The sequence below is a fragment of the Scyliorhinus canicula genome, chromosome 2 (genome assembly GCF_902713615.1).
Source record: "Scyliorhinus canicula chromosome 2, sScyCan1.1, whole genome shotgun sequence".
Lineage (NCBI taxonomy): Eukaryota > Metazoa > Chordata > Chondrichthyes > Carcharhiniformes > Scyliorhinidae > Scyliorhinus > Scyliorhinus canicula.
The window spans coordinates 221,880,614-221,901,558 of record NC_052147.1 but is presented as its reverse complement, the minus strand read 5'-3'; the positions used below and the strand labels follow the sequence as shown (position 1 = coordinate 221,901,558).

Genomic DNA, 20,945 nt, shown 5'->3' with positions numbered 1-20,945 from the left:
GGAAGCACTGCTCCCCCAAAATACATCCCAAATGAAATCCTTTTCAGGAATTGTGAATTATTATGGCAGATTTATTCCTAATCTTTCTACAATGCTGGCACTCTTACACACACTATTCAAGAAGCACCAGAGATATTATTATAGAGGGCATCTGAAAGAAACCTTCGCGCAGGTCAAAGTAGCTTTGCAGTCATCCAGGCGGGATTCTCCCCTACCCGGCGGGATGGGGGGTCCCGGCGGGATGGAGTGGCGTAAACCACTCCTGCGTCGGGCCTTCCCGAAGGTGCTAGCGGCCAAGCCCTCACATTGAGGGGCTAGGCCCGAGCTGGAGTGGCCTTTGTCGCCCCGCCAGCCAGGGCTGAAAGGCCTTCGCCGGCAGACGTCCGCGCATGCGCGCATGGTGAAGGCCATGACGGGGCGGAAGAAAAAGAGTGCCCCCACAGTGCAGGCCCCCCCGCCAATCGGTGGGCCCCGATCGCGGGCCAGGCCACCGTGAGGGCACCCCCCGGGGTCAGATCCCCCCCCCCCCCCCCAGGGCCCCAGAGCCCACCTGCACCGCCAATCCCGCCGGTACCAGAGGTGGTTTAAACCACGCCAGCGGGAAAGGTCTATCAGCGGCGGGACTTCGGCCCATCGTGGGCTGGAGAATCGCCGCAGGGGCCCGCCGACCGGCACGGCGCTATTCCTGCCCCCGCTGAATCTCGGAGCGGAGGAGAATTCTCCGGGGCGGAGAATTCGGGAAACAGCGGGGGCAGGAGAATTCCGCCCTCTGTCTCTGAAGTCAATTTGATCCCTAAAAGAGATCATTCTTATCTGCGGTGCATCTCCTTACGGAATCGGAGTGATTTTAGTGCTGAAGATGAAAGATGGTGCATAAAGGCATATCACCTGTGCCTTGAAGACTCTGACCGATGCTGAACAAGCTTGCTCGCAAATCGAGAAACAGGGACTAGCATTAATCTTTGGAGTGAAAAAGGTGCATCAACACATCTATGAATGACATTTCATAGTAGTTACTGACCACAAACCCCTGTTGGACTTACTAAGGGAGGATAAGGCCATTCTCCCCCATGAGTCAGCTGGAGTCCAATGCTGGGCTCTATTGTTGGCATCTCGGAAGAGAGCTCCGAGGCGACCCCCCCCCCCCGTTACCCAAGAGAACATCTCGGAAGAGAGCTCCGAGGCGACCCCCCCCCCCCCCCGTTACCCAAGAGAACATCTCGGAAGAGAGCTCCGAGGCGACCACCTTCGAGGAGTCACAGCTGTCTCCCCCACCTGCCAGCAGTGCAGAGACACACACTTTGATGGGTGATATTAGTGGACAGGCTTCTGGGCACAATCTGGTGAGCACATCAGGTGGAGGCAGGAACGTCCAGGGGAGACAGCAGTCAGAGATCTGCTGGATCCCAGGACTTAGCTGGGTCCCAGTCAGATGCCGAGCCTCTGGACAAGGTTCTCCTAAAGCTGATGCAGATGATAGGACACAGCAGTGACATTCCAGCAAGTGCATAGCTGATTGAAGGAGTCCCAAAGACTACAGGCATAGGAGATGATATCAACAATGCCTGGCACTGAGGCCAACACTGCTAAGGTGGCGACTGCAGTGGAAAGCCTGAAGCACGCTATCCGCCTCCAGAGAGGTGGCATGGCTCAGTCAGTTCCTTCCTGGATCGTCCTCCAGCTTCTTCTGGCCCACCTCCTCCTCAGACGGGGTCACGTGTCCCTCCTCCTCCGGCATGCCGCCTCGCTGCTGTGTCAGGTTGTGGAGGGCACAACCTCCACAGATTAACATTCAATTCCAACATAATCAAATCAGAGATTCTTGAAGAGCAAATGTATTGCAAATAGAGGTTCCATTTCAAGTATATAGTTGGTTTGAAGAATAGGACACCTAGGGCACAATTTACCTACCGTGGGAGACCCTCTGATGGGTGTACTGCAGGGCCCAACAGAGCAGTCCAGGCTCCATTCTCCATCCAGGAGTCACAGTGCAGGCCCTCAACATGGCTCAATCTCACCGGAATCAAATACTGCCATCTACATATTCCATTGGCACTCAAGGTGCAGTTGAACTTCCTTGAATTCCAGTGCATTTAACCCGTGATGACGTGCCAGTTACTTGCAGCACTTTTGATGCAACAAAAGCATCAGCAATCTGCAAAAACATTTCTTCAACAGAATCACCAGGTGACCCATTTGGATCAATGTCACACACTAGGTCCCGCAGCGCCTCCTTGAATGTTAGTCTGTAGTATCCACTGGAATTCTGAAAACAAGTGCTTAGACACTCAAACAATGTACACTAAATAGAAATCATGGGGTGAAACTCAAATTCAATGGGACAACAGAACAAAAGTTGCAGATTAGTTGTCCATTAAGCACAAACCTCATCCCCCTTATTGTTGTCTTTAGTGAGGGCGAAATTGGCCAAAATGTATAATGGGCAGCTGATCCGCTGATACCTGTTTTGTGACTTAATTGAGGGTAATTTTGAACCTCTGCGTGTCTAATGGGGCAAAATTCAACAAATGCATCCTATGTTGAAGAGTAAATGTTTGGGCAGAGGAAGTTGGGTAAATTTTCTGAAGAGAAGGGGATAAAAAAAGTAGAAATGTACAGGCAAGTATAACACATGCCTTTGAATTACTTACCTTGATTTTCTCCTTCCATATTCCCTTTGGATCTATGTTTGGCAGCTTTATGCTGAACCATGAGTCATGGCACTGTTTCATGGACAGCCAGTGCTGTGGAGCTTGATGAAGGGAGGAGTGTAATTCCTGCAAGTCTCAAGACACCGGAAAATAATGTGTAAAATATTTTCAAATTTTACATTTGTCATGCATTTATCACCCGACTTGCAGGCCATTTAAAAGGACAATCCCCTCCTCCTTAACAACATTGGAACATTATAACATTTCTGACATCCAACACTGTTAACATAATGTTGAAGAAAATTTTTATTTTCTTTATTCGTTATGGCATGTTGACGTTGCTGGCTGTGACAGCATTTATTTCCCATCCCTGACGACATTTAAGAGTCAACCATATTGCTGTGGGACTGCGGTCATGTGTATGCCAGACCAGGTAAGGATTGCAGATTTTGTCCCCGAAAGGACATCAGCGAACCAGATGGGGTTTTACGACAATCGACAATGGTTTCATTGGACTTTTAATTCCAGATTTTTTTATTGAATTCAAATTCCACCATCTGCCCTGGCGGGATTCAAACCCAGGTCCCCAGAGTATTATTCTGGGTCTCTGGTTTACCAGTCCAGCGGCAATGCCTCTATGCTACTGCCTCCCCACAAAGTACATTGATGATAATTTTCCTTCATTACCATGCCAGTTTCAGCATCAACTATCTGCTCCAAACAAGAACCCAGAAGTCCGGAGTGATTGGTGAGAAACGGAACAATCCTGTGGCTTCCTTCCCCGAATCCCACTCAAACCTTTATGTCCGAGTCAGACAAAATCTAGCTCACTGTCTCACTTATCATTTAATTGTAATTTTTAAAGTTATGTGCAGCCAAATGAACCATGGCACAAACTCGTGGAATTTTGATATGTTCCCATACATATCTCTCCTCTGTGTGTTGCGCTTCCAATCAAAGCCAAGATGCACCAAAACCACACACTTTTGGATGGGGAGGAAACATAAATCAACACGTTATTCTCAACTCGCTTCCATTTACTTCCTTACAGGTTTTGCACTCGAGTGCTGAACTTGTTGCATTTGAGTGCTATAGTGAGAGTTTGGTGACTGAGGGAGTTAGGTGAGGAGGGAGTAAGGTGCTCCTTTCATTTCATTTCCGCAAAGAACGAGAAGGGAGCCAGGAGTTTACAGAGTGCAGCTAACTGGGAGCAGAGTCGGCGGGCGGAGGTCCAGTCGGTCTACAGGACAGCTATATTCTGTAAAGTAAGAGGGGATGGAGGCTAGGGCAGTTGCATGCTCCTCCTGTAGGATGTGGGTGGTGAGGGATAACACCGGTGTTCCCGCTGACTATACCTGCAGGAACTGCACCCAACCCCAGCTCCTCAGAGACCGTGTTAGGAAACTGGAGCTGGAGCTGGATGAACTTCGGATCATCCGGGAGGCAGAGGGGGTTATCGAGAAGAGTTACAGGGAGGTAGCCACACCCAAGGTACTGGACAAGAGTAGCTGGGTTACAGTCAGGGGAAAGAAAACTAACAGGCAGAGAGTGCAGGGATCCCTCGTGGCCGTTCCCCTTCAAAACTTGCAGGCAAGGAGATGGGTTGAAGTGTGTATACTTCAACGCAAGAAGCATCAGGAATAAGATGGGTGAACTTAAGGCATGGATCGGTACTTGGGACTACGATGTGGTGGCCATCACGGAAACTTGGATAGAAGAGGGGCAGATATGGTTCTTGGAGGTCCCTGGTTATAGATGTTTCAACAAGATTAGGGAGGATGGTAAAAGGGGTGGGGGGGTGGCATTGTTAATTGGAGATAGTATAACAGCTGCAGAAAGGCAGTTTGAGGAGGATCTGCCTACTGAGATAGTATGGGTTGAAGTCAGAAATAGGAAAGGAGCAGTCACCTTGTTGGGAGTTTTCTATAGGCCCCCAGTAGCAGCAGAGATGTGGAGGAACAGATTGGGAAACAGATTTTGGAAAGGTGCAGAAGTCACAGGGTAGTAGTCATGGGTGACTTCAACTTCCCAAACATTGAGTGGAAACTCTTTAGATCAAATAGCGTGGTGTTTGTGCAGTGTGTCCAGGAAGCTTTTCTAACACAGTATGTAGATTGTCCGACCAGAGGGGAGGCCATATTGTATTTGGTACTTGGTAATGAACCAGGGCAGGTGATAGATTTGTTAGTGGGGGAGCATTTTGGAGGTAGTGACCACAATTCTGTGACTTTCACTTTAGTAATGGAGAGGGATAGGTGCGTGCAACAGGGTAAGGTTTACAATTGGGGGAAGGGTAAATACAATGCTGTCAGACAGGGATTGAATTGCATAAGTTGGGAACATAGGCTGTCAGGGAAGGACACAAGTGAAATGTGGAACTTGTTCAAGGAACAGGTACTACGTGTCTTTGATATGTATGTCCCTGTCAGGCAGGGAAGAGATGGTAAAGTGAGGGAACCATGGTTGACAAGAGAAGTTGAATGTCTTGTTAAGAGGAAGAAGGAGACTTATGTAAGGCTGAGGAAACAAGGTTCAGACAGGGCGCTGGAGGATACAAGATAGCCAGGAGGGAAAGGGATTAGGAGAGCTAAGAGAGGGCATGAAAAATCTTTGGCAGGTAGGATCAAGGGAAACCCCAAGGCCTTTTACAAATATTTAAGAAATATGAGAATGACTAGAGCGAGGGTAGGTCCGATCAAGGACAGTAGCGGGAGATTGTGTATTGAGTCTGAAGAGATAGGAGAGGTCTTGAACGAGTACTTTTCTTCAGTATTTACAAACGAGAGGGGCCATATTGTTGGAGAGGACAGTGTGAAACAGACTGGTAAGCTCGAGGAGGTACTTGTTAGGAAGGAAGATGTGTTGGGCGTTTTGAAAAACTTGAAGATAGACAAGTCCCCTGGGCCTGACGGGATATATCCAAGGATTTTATGGGAAGCAAGAAATGAAATTGCAGAGCCGTTGGCAATTATCTTTTCGTCCTCACTGTCAACAGGGGTGGTACCAGGGGATTGGAGAGTGGCGAATGTCGTGCCCCTTTTCAAAAAAGGGAATAGGGAAACCCAGGGAATTACAGACCAGTTAGTCTTACTTCGGTGGTAGGCAAAGTAATTGAAAGGGTACTGAGGGATAGGATTTCTGAGCATCTGGAAAGACACTGCTTGATTAGGGATAGTCAGCACGGATTTGTGAGGGGTAGGTCTTGCCTTACAAGTCTTATTGACATCTTTGAGGAGGTGACCAAGCATGTGGATGAAGGTAAAGCAGTGGATGTAGTGTACTTGGATTTTAGTAAGGCATTTGATAAGGTTCTCCATGGTAGGCTTATGCAGAAAGTAAGGATGCATTGGATAGTGGGAAATTTGGCCAGTTGAATAACGAACTGGCTAACCGATAGAAGTCAGAGAGTGGTAGTGGATGGCAAATATTAAGCTTGGAGCCCAGTTACCAGTGGCGTACCGCAGGGATCAGTTCTGGCTCATCTGCTGTTTGTGATTTTCATTAATGACTTGGATGAGGGAGTTGAAGGGTGGGTCAGTAAATTTGCAGATGATACGAAGATTGGTGGAGTTGTGGCTAGTGAGGAGGGCTGTTGGCGGCTGCAAAGAGACATAGAGAGGATGCAGAGCTGGGCTGAGAAGTGGCAGATGGAGTTTAACCCTGACAAGTGTGAGGTTGTCCATTTTGGAAGGACAAATATGAATACGGAATACAGGGTTAACGGTAGGGTTCTTGGCAATGTAGAGGAGCAGAGAGATCTTGGGGTCTATGTTTATAGATCCATGAAAGTTGGCACTCAAGTGGATAGAGCTGTGAAGAAGGCCTATGGTGTGCTAGTGTTCATTAGCAGAGGGATTGAATTTAAGAGCCGTGAGGTGATGATGCAGCTGTATAAAACCTTGGTAAGGCCACATTTGGAGTACTGTGTGCAGTCCTGGTCACCTCATTTTAGGAAGGATGTGGAAGCTTTGGAAAAGGTGCAAAGGAGATTTACCAGGATGTTGCCTGGAATGGAGAGTAGGTCTTATGAGGAAAGGTTGAGGGTGCTAGGCCTTTTCTCAAGAACGGAGAAGGATGAGGGGCGACTTGATAGAGGTTTATAAGATGATCAGGGGAATAGATAAAGCAGACAGTCAGAGACTTTTCCCCCGGGTGGAACAAACCATTACAAGGGGACATAAATTTAAGGTAAATGGTGGAAGATATAGGGGGGATGTCAGAGGTAGGTTCTTTATCCAGAGAGTAGTGGGGGCATGGAATGCACTGCCTGTGGAAGTAGTTGAGTCGGAAACGTTAGGGACCTTCAAGCGGCTATTGGATAGGTACATGGATTATGGTAGAATAATGGAGTGTAGATTAATTTATTCTTAAGGGCAGCATGGTAGCATTGTGGATAGCACAATTGCTTCACAGCTCCAGGGTCCCAGGTTCGATTTCGGCTTGGGTCACTGTCTGTGTGGAGTCTGCACATCCTCCCCGTGTGTGTGTGGGTTTCCTCCGGGTGCTCCGGTTTCCTCCCACAGTCCAAAGATGTGCAGGTTGGGTGGATTGGCCATGATAAATTGCCCTTAGTGTCCAAAATTCTATGATCTATGATTAACCTCGGACAAAAGTTCGGCACATCGTGGGCCGAAGGGCCTGTTCTGTGCTGTATTTCTCTATTCTCTATACAGGTAATTGAGAATGTTATTTGGGAAGGGCCCAATGCTAAGCTCATGGCGGGTGGATCAAAGTCACCAGAAAAGTATTATTAATTGAAAAGTGTTCTATTTTCTTTCTCCCTCACAAACTGTAAACTCTGATAACATTGTGTACAGATTGACATTGTTTCATTTTCTTAACTGTCAAGCATTTTCCTGTGTATATTTCTTTAGATGGTGAGAGTATTCATGGTCCCACAGTGGTTATTGATGGCTTTGAGTATTGGTTTGTGAACAATACTATATTAGCTTACCAAGAAGCTGATCTATATTGTACGAGGAAAGGGAGCAAATTTGCTTCTATCACATCCGGAGCAGCAATGAAAATCATTAAAGCTCATCTGCAAAAGGTGAATCTTGTGTGAATCAGTTTTATGTAAATGTTTTTGTCTATATATTTTCAGTATTAATGGCTGAAGTATTTTTTCAGTGTACACTATGATAACATCAAGTATATGCAGATAATTTAGTGACTTTGGGCGCACCCCATTAGCAGCACAACATTCCCTTTAAAATTTGGTTCTTGAGTGCAATCAGTTTTGTTTTTTACAATCCTTCAAGTTTGTGTGCTGCATGTGTATCTGTATCTGACACAGACAAGGCCTGTGTGTTCCAGGCTGCTGCATGCAGCTCAGATGGAATATTGGGTGAGCCAAGTGACGTGGAAAGTCCTATCCAGTATTCACTCCCAGCAGATGAAATGACTTACTATGAGCACAAAATCAGAAATGTAAATCTCGAATGTACACAATCTTTCCCTTCATGGGAAAACCTGATCGCAATTTGCTGCTGTGAGCCTCGCAACCAAGAGCACAACAATCCGGAATCTCAGACCATAAACGGGAAAGGAAAAGTCTGAAAACCCTCCACTTTCCGAGTATCATTCGGAATAAAATGTTTTATGAAGGACCTGAGTGCAGGAACTTTCAAGCTCTTGAAACTGCTTTTTAAAAAAATAATATTTAAATTGACTTTTCTTCCTTCTCACAGCATTTCCCTTCATTGCCTAAGTGGTGGGTAAAGGTAATCAATTTCAATACCATGAACAGTCCATTGTGAGTATAAAATATAATGGCATGGAGAACATATGTTTCAAATTTTCTGCTTAGTATAATTTCTGTTAATTTTCCTAGTCTGCTTTTACAATGTAATAGAAATTCAGTAATGTATATCTTTGTAATGCAGTATTTTCCAAGCATTTAGTGAAAGCCTTTTTATGTAAATTTAGATTATTCTTGTGATATTCAAACCAAATGTAATATAAGTTATATTTATTGGTATTAATTGCAGTAATGTTATTTTCTACTACAAGCAATGTCATAATGGAAATCCATCATTTGTTGTACTAATCAATAATTAGTTAGGTATTTTACTACTAGGGAGACCACAAAATTCCAAGATATAATCCTCCATCCATGGTGACCTAACTGAAAATAATTAGGATTAGGATGAGGAAAATTGGCCTGGGTTCCACTGCTGATCGTTATCCAAGAGCTCATTGTTGGAAACAAATATGTGGATATGATATGAGGATATTTTCTTTGCTCATTCTCTGGATGTTGGCGTCACTGGTTAGGTCAGCATTTATTGTCCATCATTAATTGCCCTTGAGGATATGGTGAGCCACCTTCCTGAACCGCTGCAATTCACATGGTGTAGGTACACCCACAGTGCTGTTAACAAGAACTTAGCCTATTCACACATGAAGAACGGTTATTCCGCTGACATGTTAAACTGTGACTGATGTCTACAAGCTATATTTCAGCATCAATGATCCCAGGGAGCAGAGCTAAGCGCCAGTTACTTTTCTCGAATGTTAAATGTCTCTTCTCCCTCTGTTCCTATTTCTAACAAGTGCAAAGAATTCATTGACCTTTGGCACCAAGATAGAGATCTTCGATTCCAACTGGCTTTGCAGCTTCAACCCCATTCCCCTGTCCATTAGGCTAACCTGTGTCCCATTTACTTCCAAATCATCCCTGAACTCGTCCTATCCACAAACCCTTTTCCCATTCTGGCCCTTGTACTACCTGATGCGGTAAATGGTGCTTTTGCTTTGGGTATTTCGACACAAAATAAATGAAGTAGTGGCACAAGTTGAGATTAAAGGGCATGATCTTATAGCCATTACAAGCAGACGTGGTTTCAAGGAGATCAAACTGAGAACAAAATATCCAGGGATATGTGACTCTTCGTAAGAATAAGCAAGAAGGAAAGGGTGATGGGGAAGCTTTGTTAGTACAAAGTGGAATGAGTACATTAGCAAGAAATGATCATGAATTAGAAGATGTAGAATCCATATTGGTTGGGGTAAGAAATTATATGAGGAAGACGACACTGGTGGGAGTAGCCTGTAGGCCTCCTAACAGTAGCTATTCTCTAGGACGGAGAATAAATCAGTAGATGAAGTGGAAATGTAAAAAAAAAGGCAATATTTCAGTCATGAGTGTCTTTAATCTTCATGTAGATTGGGCAAATCAAATTGGCATAGGTAGCCATGAGAAAGAATTCATAGAGTGTATTCGGGACAGTTTCCTAGAATAATATGTTGTGAACCTTAAGTGACCAGATTAGAGCCTCTGGGCCGGACTGTTGACTTGATTAGGAGGATTGGAGGTGGGGATCCCCACCCTGCACCCAGTTGCACCCCCTGCCCCCTTCCCCACAATCCCCACCTGTGGAGGTGCCAAGGGGATTAAACTCCACCCAATATTCAAGGAATCACCAGTCGTACTGAATATTGTAATCATAAGCGAACATCCCCACCTCTGTCTTAATGGTGATAGGAAGGTCATTGATGAAACAGTTGGATGGGCCTATGACGCTCACCTCACCTGTTTAATTCAGCAGTTATATATTTGATTGCACTATAACCTATGTTTATATTTTTCCTTTTCAGTTTCGGTTCCTCTTACTTCTACCATCGATTTCACTCCTTCCAAAACCAATATAGGGATTGTTGGTTTGTAACTCCTTATTATACCAGGTGGAGTGGTAAGTAACTTGTGTATTATAGATATATTTTGTATTTAAATTTCAAATTCATTGATCTCATAGCCATAAAGATAATGAGAATGTAGCAGCATGGATATAAAATTGGCTCAGGGTCAGTGAAATCGATAGTAACAGTGAGTGGCTGATTGTCAGACTGGAGGGAGCAATTTAGTGGTGTTCCCCAGGAGTCAGTATTTGAATTGACTCCTGCTCTTTTTGATATATTCATGTCCGGGACTTAGGGCAGCACCGTGGCGCAGTGGTTAGCACTGCTGTCTCACAGCATAGAGGACCGGGTTTGATCCTGGCTCCGGGTCGCTGTCTGTGTGGATTTTACACATTCTCCCCGTGTCTGCGTGGGTTTCAGCCCCACAATCCAAACGATGTGCAGGGTAGGTGGATTGGGGATGCCAGATTGGAGAGAAAAAAGAATTGGGTACTCTAAATTTAGAAAAAAAAAATTAGTGCCCAGGCCTTGGACATACCAGGCATAATTTTAAATTTGCCGATGATATGAAACTCAGAAATGTAATAAACAATGAGGAGCATAGTTAAATTCAACCGGAGAACATAGGCAGGCCAATAAAACAGACAGGTGGCAGATTAAATCATTTACTGCACAGTAGGAGGGTATTCAGCCCCTAGGGTCCACACTCATGAAGCAATGCAGTCAACCCCATTCCCTCGTTTAATCCCTTTAGCCCACAAATTAATTTCCTTAAAGTGACCTTCAAATTTCCTTTTGAAATTGTTGATTGATTCAGTGAGTGCAAGGTCATTCCCACTTGCTGCATAAAAGAACATTCTTCCACACATTTCCCCTGTATCTCTTGCCCATCATTTCAGATCGCTGTCCGTTAGCCCTTGTACCATCAGCTAATGGAAAGAGTTTTCCCTTGTCAACGTTATCTGCTCCTGTTATAATCTTGTAAACCTCTTTCAAATTACCCCTCAATCTCATTTGCACCAAGGGAAACAACACCAGCCTTTCCAAAGCTAACTTGTAACTAAAACCCCCAATCCATGGAACCATGCTGATAAAGCTCATCTCCACCCTCTCGAGGACCTTCAAATCTTTCCTTTTTTTAAAAAATAATTTTTATTCAAATACACCTGTCCTCGGTCCCGAAAAACCGGCTCATCCTTGTCCCGGTCATATGAGCCCTATGCAGCACCTTAAACTGTATGAGGCTAAGCCTCGCACACGAAGAGGAGGAGTTCACCCTTTCTAGGGTATCCACCCACGTCCCCTCCTCAATCTCCTCACCCTGCTCCTCCTCCCATTTATCTTTCAGCTCCTCCACCGAGGCCTCGTCTACCTCCTGCATCACCTGGTACACTTCCGAGATCCTCCCCTCTCCAACCCATACCCCCGAGAGCACCCTGTCCTGGACCCCACGCGGCGGCAGCAGAGGGAACCCCGCCACCTGTAGCTTGACAAACGCCCTTACTTGCATGTAAATAAAGGTGCTCCCCGGGGGGAGCCCAAACTTTTCCTCCAGCTCACCCAGGCACGCAAACTTCCCGTCTATGAACATGTCCCCCAGTCTCCTGACACCTGCCCTGTGCCAACTCAGGAACCCGCCATCAATTCTCCCTGGAACAAATCGGTGGTTCCCCCATATTGGGGACCCCATCGAGGCCCCCACCTCCCCCCTGTGCCGCCTCCATTGCCCCCAAATCTTGAGGGTAGCTGCCACCACCGGGCTCGTGGTATACCTCGTTGGAGGGAACGGCAGCGGCGCCGTTACCAGCGCTTCCAGGCTCGTGCCCACACAGGATGCCATCTCCATCCTCTTCCATGCTGCCCCCTCCCCGTCCATTACCCACTTACGCACCATCGCTGAGTTGGCAGCCCAATACTACCCACAGAGGTTGGGCAACACCAGCCCCCCATCCCTGCCCTGTTCCAAGAACACCCATCTCGCCCTTGGAGTCCCGTGTGCCCACACAAACCCCGTAATGCTCCTGTTAACCCGCCTGAAAAAGACCTTCGGGATAAGGATGGGGAGGCACTGGAACAGGAACAGACACCTCGGGAGCACCATCATCTTGACTGACTGCACCCTACCCGCCAAAGACAGCGGCAGCAAGTCTTACCTCTTAAACTCCTCCTCCATTTGCTCCACCAGCCTTGTGAGGTTTAGCTTATGCAAGGCCCCCCAGCTCCTGGCCACCTGAACCCCCAAGTACCTGAAGCTCCTCTCCGCCCTTTTTAGTGGGAGCCTCCCAATCCCCCCTCCTGGTCCCCCGGGTGTACCACAAACAGCTCGATTTTCCCAAAGTTAAGCTTATACCGGCAATCCCCAAATTCCCGGAGAATCCCCATCACCACCGGCATTCCCCCCACCAGGTCCGCCACATACTACAATAGGTTGTCTGCATAGAGCGACACTCGGTGCTCCTCCCAACCCCGGACCAGCCCCCTCCAATCCCCCGACTCCCTCAGCGCCATAGCCAGTGGTTCAATTGCGAGCGCAAAAAGTAGGGGGACAGGGGACACCCCTGCCTCGTCCCTCGGTATAGTCGAAAATACTCCGACCTCCTCTTATTCGTGGCCACACTCGCCATCGGGGCCTCATAAAACAGCCTCACCCAACTGACAAACCCATCCCCAAACCCGAACAAGTACCCCCACTCGACCCTATCAAAGGCCTTCTCCGCATCTAGCGCCACCACTATCTCCGCCTCCCCTTCCACCGCCGGCATCATAATAATGTTCAAGAGCCTCCATATATTAGTGTTCAGCTGCCTCCCCTTCACAATCCCCGTTTGATCCTCGTGGATAACCTGTGGCACACAATCTTCTGTCCTCGTGGCTAATATCTTTGCCAACAACTTGGCGTCCACATTCAGGAGTGAGATCGGCCTGTATGACCCACACTGCAGGGGATCCGTGTCTCGCTTAAGGATCAAGGAGATCAGCGCCCGAGACATCGTCGGGGCAAAGCCCCCCCTCCCTCGCCTTGTTGAAGGTCCTAAACAACAGGGGGCCCAGCAGGTCTGCATACGCCTTGTAAAATTCAACCGGGAACCCATCTGGCCCCGGCGCCTTCCCCGACTGCATGTTCCCTATCCCTTTAACCAGCTCCTCAAGCTCAGCTGGCGCCCCTAGACCCTCCACCCGTCCCTCCTCCACCCTCGGGAATCTCAGCTGGTCCAAAAAGCGCCCCATCCCCCTCTTCTCCGCCGGAGGTTCGGACCGATATAGTCTCTCATAAAAGTCCCTGAAGACCCCATTAATGTCTACCCTCCTCCGCACCACATTTCCTCCCCTATCCTTAACTCCACCAATCTCCCTAGCCGCATCCCGCTTTCGGAGCTGGTGTGCCAGCATCCTACTCGCCTTCTCCCCATACTCGTACACCGCACCCTGAGCCTTTCTCCATTGAGCCTCCGCCTTTCTGGTGGTCAACAAGTCGAACTCAGCCCGAAGGCTGCGCCGCTCCCTCAGCAATCCCTCCTCCGGGGCGTCTGCGTACCTCCTGTCCACCGTCACCATCTCCCCCACCAATCTCTCCCTTTCTCTCTGCTCCCCTCTCTCCCTGTAGGCCCGAATGGAGATCAACTCCTCCCGAACCACCGCGTTCAGCGCCTCCCAGACCGTCCCCACTTGGACCTCCCCATTATCGTTGGCCTCCAGGTACCTCTCGATGAATCCTTGAACCCGCCCCCTCACATACTCGTCCGCCAGCAGCCCCACCTCCAAGCGCCACAACGGGCGCTGGTCCCTCTCCTCCCCCAGCTCGAGGTCCACCCAATGCAGGGCATGGTCAGAAATGGCTATCGCCGAGTACTCAGCGTTTACTACCCCCACAATCAGCGCCCTACTCAAAACAAAGAAATCGATCCAGGAGTAGGCCTTATGCACATGGGAGAAGTGTGACAATTCCCTGGCCCTCAGCCTCGCGAACCTCCAAGGATCCAACCCTCCCATCTGGTCCATAAACCCCCTCAGCACTTTAGCCGCCGCAGGCCTCCTACCCGTCCTGGAACTGGATCGATCCAGTGGCGGATCCAGCACCGTGTTGAAATCCACCCCCCGTTATCAGGCCCCCCACCTCCAAATCTGGAATCGGGCCCAACATGCGCCGCATGAAACCCGCATCATCCCAATTCTGGGCATATACATTGACCAGCACCACCCGCTCCCCTTGCAGCTTGCCGCTCACCATCACGTACCTCCCGCCGCTGTCTGCCACCACACTCGACGCGTCAAATTACACCCTCTTCCCCACCAGAATCGCCACCCCCCCGGTTTTTTGCATCCAGCCCCGAATGAAACACTTGGCCCACCCACCCCTTCCTCAACCTAACCTGATCCGCCACCTTCAGGTGCGTCTCCTGAAGCATAGCCACGTCCGCCTTCAGCCCCCTCAGGTGCATGAACACGCGTGCCCGTTTGACCGGCCCATTCAGTCCCCTCACATTCCAGGTGATCAGTCGGATCGGAGGGCCACCTGCCCCCCTCCCCCGTCGACTAGCCATCACCCTTCCGTAATCCGCCACGTGCCCGTACCCCCCGCTCAGCCCGTTCCCCACAGCGACAGACCCCCATCCCGACCCCCTCTGCACGCTCCAGCTCCTTCATGGCCATTCCAGCAGCAACCCGGTATCCACCCCCCTCTTCCCCCCCCCTAGCTGCGTAACTCCAACTCCTGCTGACCCCGGCTGCTCCCGCCACCCCAATTACCCTCCCCAATGTCCCCCAACCATTCCCCCAATGCCGACCCCCTGCTTCTCCAGCGCAGGAGAGAGGCCCGCGCCCCCCATCCCAAGCCCCGCCCCCCCAACCCAAAACACAGGAAGACAGGCACATGACCCAACAGGGCCACGAACCCCACCCAAACCCGCAACCAGTGAGATATAAAAATCCCAACATGATATGATAAAACACCCAAGTAAACAGATAACAGTCCGGAAAAGCAGAAAAGAAAAGGCAAGACAGCAAAAAGAAAAACATAGTCCAATAGAACCAAAAAGAGCGAAAGGATATCAAGGAGGGCAAAGCCTCCGGGCTGCGTAAAGCGTTCCCCAGTCTTCAGTTTAAGTCCAGCTTCTCTGCCTGGACAAAAGTCCAGGCCTCCTCCGGGGAGTCAAAATAAAGTTGGCGGTCTTTATAAGTGACCCACAGGCGTGCCGGCTGTAACAGGCCAAACTTGACCCCCTTCTTGTGGAGCTCTGCCTTCGCCCGGTTAAGCCTTTCATATCTTTCCTAAAGAGTGGTGGCCCGAACTGGATGCAGTACACTACTTGGACCAAAACAGAGCGGATGAAGGTTCAGCCTGACTTCCCTGCCTTTGTACACAATGGGCATGATTTAATGGCCGTGTTGCGCTTAAGCGAGATCGCAAATAGGTCGTCAGGTCACGGGAGAGGCCGAAATCGGGAACTAAGCTGGGCACCGATCTATTTGTGACCTAACCGGCCCGTCCTCATAGGCGAAACCAGGATCCTGCCACAGCATTATCAGGGGCTGGTTTAGCTCACTCAGCTAAATCGCTGGCTTTTAAAGCAGACCAAGCAGGCCAGCAGCACGGTTCGATTCCCGTACCAGCCTCCCCGGACAGGTGCCGGAATGTGGCGACTAGGGGCTTTTCACAGTAACTTCATTGAAGCCTACTCATGACAATAAGCAATTTTCATTTCATTTCATTTCACTTAAGCCCAATCTCCATGCAATTAAAGGGAATGACCCCCTATCTAATGGTCTCCCCAATAACGGGTCACATGGGCGCCAATTAGTACTAAAAACGTGAAGCTGGGGAATGGCTTCTGCGGGGATCCAAGGAAGTGGGTAGCGATCTTCACTCCTGGGCAGTGAGCTCAGGGGCACTGGCACCATGTAGCATGTGGGAGCTATCGCCTAGCATCCCAATTAGATTGCGATGCCTGGACACTGTGCCTGAACACTGCGGGTAGCAACACCACAGACGCAGCAGCCAACATCCAAGCACCCAGGGGCTGGGGCCCAGCACGGGAGCATTTCAGCAACCAGAGGGTGGGCGTGTGCACCGGGATTGGGCCCAGCTTTCGATCCAGGAAATGTGACATGTGGGTGTCTGGATTACAGGGCATGGGGTCTGGTAGACAGGGGCTGGAGGTGTGGGCAGGGCGTGTCGTATGGCAGGGGATGTGGGGGAAGGAATAGGGAGGGGGGGAGCAATGGGGGGAGGGGGCGCAATGGCATAATGGGGGTGGGAAAAATGAGGAAATGGGGAGGGGGGGAAGAGGCATCCAGGACCCCCATGCCCAAGGAAATCGGGCATGTGATTGGTGTGCGGCCCAAATTGGGGAAGAGAATGCCAGGGAGTCATATTGGTTGAGGTCAACAATGTATGATAATTTACGGATGTCCCCAACTGCCGCAATCCCCCAATGATGCCCTCCACTCTGGTGGAGGGTAGGGATGACAGCTGTGACGCATCGACGGTAGTATCCTCGGAGCTCTCCGAGGTGTTCTCAAGGGGAGGCAGGGTGGGGGAGGACCATCCCGGATGGGCCTGCACTGTCTGCTGAGGATCCTGCGGGGAATGGACATGTGGTCATTGGGAGGAATAGGTCATTCCGTATGGCATTAACAATTCATATGTGACAATTCAATTGAATTGGGGCAGATAGACCCTCACCTTTGAGCTGTATGCTGACCTCTATGTTGGTGACAGGTCTGTCCTTGGCCACTGCCGCAACTTCCAGAGCCCGTTCCTCGTAGTGTGTGAGGACTCTGATGTCTGCCACTCTGTCTTGGCCCTCTCCTGCGTGTTGTGGGCCAACCTCTCCTGCGGGGACATAATGAGGGCACGAGTCGTTCATCGGAGGGGTGGGGTGGTGCCCGAGGGTAGGGGCCTCTGAGGGGGTTGGGGAAATGTGCCATATCTTGGGGTGATGAGGGGGGTGGCATGGGCAGTACTGCTGGACATGAGCCTCAAAATTGAGTAACTCTGGTCAATTAACCGTAATGTATCGAAAAGGGTTTAAGTTCCTGATTGATACTGATGTACTTTTATGACATAAGCATCATATAAAGGGCTGCACTTAAACAGTGGAACATTAGACAACAAACGGCGGTTCTAAAACTGGTGAGAATTACGACTGTTACGAAGTTCATGGTCCTGTTGCTTCAATGTTTTATTTTTACCCCGCAGGGTATCGTGAATTTGTGGACTGCGCCAAACCTCTTCCCTTCATTTGTCAAAAGTTAAATATGTCATCATTAGAACCATGGTCTCCAGAAACCAATGTGTCAAGTACCCCGTGCACTGATAGTTGGATCCCCTTTGGAGATAATGTAAGAGTAAAGAAGCTTTCTTCTATTTTTCACATTTATTTAAGAGCGCAATATTTAAATAAGCTTTATTAATATTTGTAAAAATTTGTAATTAAGTCTTTTTTTTTGATGGAAGTAACTGTTGGAAAATATATTGAAAAACTATGGGTTGGATTCTCCATACCACAGCGTCAAAAACGTGATTGGCGATCAGGCAGAGAATGGATTCCAATGCTGGAATTGGGGCCAATGCTGGTATGGCAGCAGTCTGCCATGCTCTGCCCGTTCCACACCGGCGTCATCATGCCGCGCAGCATTTCAATGCCGTTGGCGCGTCATCGGCCGAGTTCCTGACGCCGCGGGCCACGTGTAGTCCCAAGCGTGCGGGAACCCGGCGTGCCAGCCGCAGACAGTGTCCAGTGCCGCCACACGCGGCCGGGATCCATGCTGCGGGTCGGGGTTTCTGCTAGTGCTGGGGGGACTGGTGGAGGGTGGCCAGGGGGTTGGCGTATTGGGTTTGTGCACGGCCGGCGCCATGTTTTGCAGCGCGACCAGCACAGGTCGTTGGCCGTGCGCATGCACGACCAGGGACCTGGATATTCTCCGCCCGTTTTCAGTGGGATCCGCGGGAGTTTCGCTTGGCCCCGATACTTGCTCCTCACCAGAAACGAGTGAGGGTTTTGCACCAATTTTTTCAGTTGTGAAAGTCCACATGCTCTGCTGGCGTCAACACTCAGGACAGGATTCTCCCTTCTGGGGACTAAGTCCCCACGCCAGCGGGAAAACCAGCACCAGCCACTCCGGCATCAACAGCCCCCGAAAGTGAGGAATTCTCCAAATCTTCAGGGGCCAGGTTGACGCCGGAGTGGTTGGCGCCGCTCCAGTCAGCACCGAAGGGCCAGTGCGAGTGCGCACATGCGCGGAACGGCCGGCGTATTTCCGAGCATGCGCGGGGGGTTCTCTTCTTCGCGCCGGCCCCCAGGCAATATGGCGGAGTCCTACAGGGGCCCGACGCGGAGGAAAGAAGGCCCCAACGGAAACAGCCCGCCCGCAGGATCGGTAGGCCCCGATCGTGGGCCAGGCCATGGTGCCCCCCCACCCCCAGGGTCGGATCTCCCCCCCCCCCCCCCCCCCCCCCCCCTCACCGCCAGGACCAACCCCGCACACTTACCTGCCAGGTCCTGCCGTGTGTGAGGTTAGTAATTCACACCGGCGGGACTGGCCCAAACTGGACAGCCACTCAGCCCATCAGGTCCTGGAGAATCGCCGGCAGGTGGCGGGATTCACGCCTCCCCCCGGGGACTCTCCGACCCGGCACATGGTCAGAGAATTCCGGCCTTAGTCTCTCAAACGGAGAATCCAGCCCTGTATTTTTTTTAAATAAATTTTATTTTTCCAAATCAAGGGCAATTTGGCGTGGTCAATTCACCTACCCTGCACAGCTTTTTGGGTTGTGGGAATGAGACCCACGCAGACATGGAGAGAATGTGCAAACTCCACAAGGACAGTGACCCGGGGCTGGGATCGAACCTGGGTTCTCAGCGCTGTGAGGCACCAATGCTAACCACTGCGCCACCGTGCCGCCTAATTGAAAAATTATACAATCAATTAATTAATCTTACAATCCAAGACAATTAAGGATGAGGATGGTTATTTGCCCCATTAACATTCATACAAATCCTTTATCTGCAGCCCAGTCTATGTGTTGCATACTCTTTCTGTGAAGCAAGACTTCAGGATATTGAGATTACATTTGCTTGCTAGTAGTCTGAATCTATGGCCTCTTGCTCTGCTCCTGAAATTTAAAGTGATGTTCCAGATTTACTTTGTCCATGCACAGATTTTTGATTTTTTAAAATTAAATTTAGAGTACCCAATTCATTTTTTCCAATTAAGGGGCAATTTAGCGTGGCCAATCTGCCTAGCATGCATATCTTTGGATTGTGGGGGCGAAACACAAGCAAACACGGGGAGAATGTGCAAACCCCACATGAACAGTGACCGGGATCGAACCTGGGACCTCGGCGCCGTGAGGCAGCAGTGTTATCCACTGCGCCACCATGCTGCCCCCATACACCAGTTTGTATACTTTAAGCCCATGTTTTCCAAGTCTTTCTTGCTGACTCAGACTTGAATGAACAATGATCAGCCTGGGTCTGTTCCAGATACTACTTCCAACATTTGAGTGAACATATTAAAAGGCCTGGCACAAGCAGGTACCCCAGAGGTCCTGTGGCAGGCCTTTGGGAAGATGGCATCAGCCATGCTGTCAGCAGGGACTACAATAGCATCTTGTATTGATATAGCACCTTAAACATAAAACATCCATAGTGCGCCACAGGAGAGTTATCACGCAAAATATGACAACAAGTCACATGCGATATTGGGACCACAAGCTCAGTCAAAATAATACATTTTAGTGAGCGCCTTAAAGGCGGAAAGAGGGTTGGACATTGATGGTGCAGTTTAGAAGGAAACTCCAGAGCTTAGAGCCCAGGCAACTGAAGACGCTGATCAATGGTGGATCAGTTAAAATGAAGAATGCAGAATAGATCAGAGTTGGACGAGCACAGACGGGGCAGCAGGGTAGCATGGTGGTTAGCATAAATGCTTCACAGCTCCAGGGTCCCAGGTTCGATTCCCGGCTGGGTCACTGTCTGTGTGGAGTCTGCACGTCCTCCCCCTGTGTGCGTGGGTTTCCTCCGGGTGCTCCGGTTTCCTCCCACAGTCCAAAGATGTGCGGGTTAGGTGGATTGGCCATGCTAAATTGCCCGTAGTGTCCTAATAAAAGTAAGGTTAAGGGGGGGTTGTTGGGTTACGGGTATAGGGTGGATACGTGGGTATGAGTAGGGTGATCATGGCTCGGCACAACATTGAGGGCCGAAGGGCCTGTTCTGTGCTGTACTGTTCTATGTTCTATGTTCTAGATATCTCAGAGGGTTGTGGGACTGGCAGAAATTATAGAGGTAGGGAGGGTTGACGCCTTGGAGAGGCCATTGAAAATAAGGGTGAGAATTTTAAAATCAAGATGTTGCCAGACTGGAAGCCAAAGCAGGTCTGCATGCACTGATAGGTGATAGGTGAATGGGATTTGGTGCGAATAATGACACGGGCACCAGTGTTTTGGATGACCTCTGAAGTTTGGCCCAATGGATTAATGGAAGGGAAGAAAGTGGCAGGTCTAATTGAATGGCCTTTATCTTAGTCACATGGAAGTCCACAAGCTCCTTGCACTTTTCTTTGGAGGTGAGGGTGGAGGGGCGGGGAGACGAGTTTAGGAAGATTGTTTTCCTTGGAGAAAATAACGCAAGGTTTCTTTGCAGAATTAAGCAT

General features: G+C 49.5%; 1 protein-coding gene across 1 annotated transcript in view; it reads left to right on the top strand.

Moving 5' to 3' along the window:
• ly75 (lymphocyte antigen 75) overlaps positions 1–20,945 on the top strand; it is a 187,457-nt gene that overhangs the window by 113,494 nt on the left and 53,018 nt on the right. Inside the window, exons 18-21 of the mRNA XM_038789641.1 lie at positions 7,526–7,701; positions 8,342–8,406; positions 10,251–10,345; positions 17,491–17,633. Of these exons, the coding sequence (XP_038645569.1) occupies positions 7,526–7,701; positions 8,342–8,406; positions 10,251–10,345; positions 17,491–17,633 (479 nt within the window). The remainder of the gene's footprint in view (positions 1–7,525; positions 7,702–8,341; positions 8,407–10,250; positions 10,346–17,490; positions 17,634–20,945) is intronic.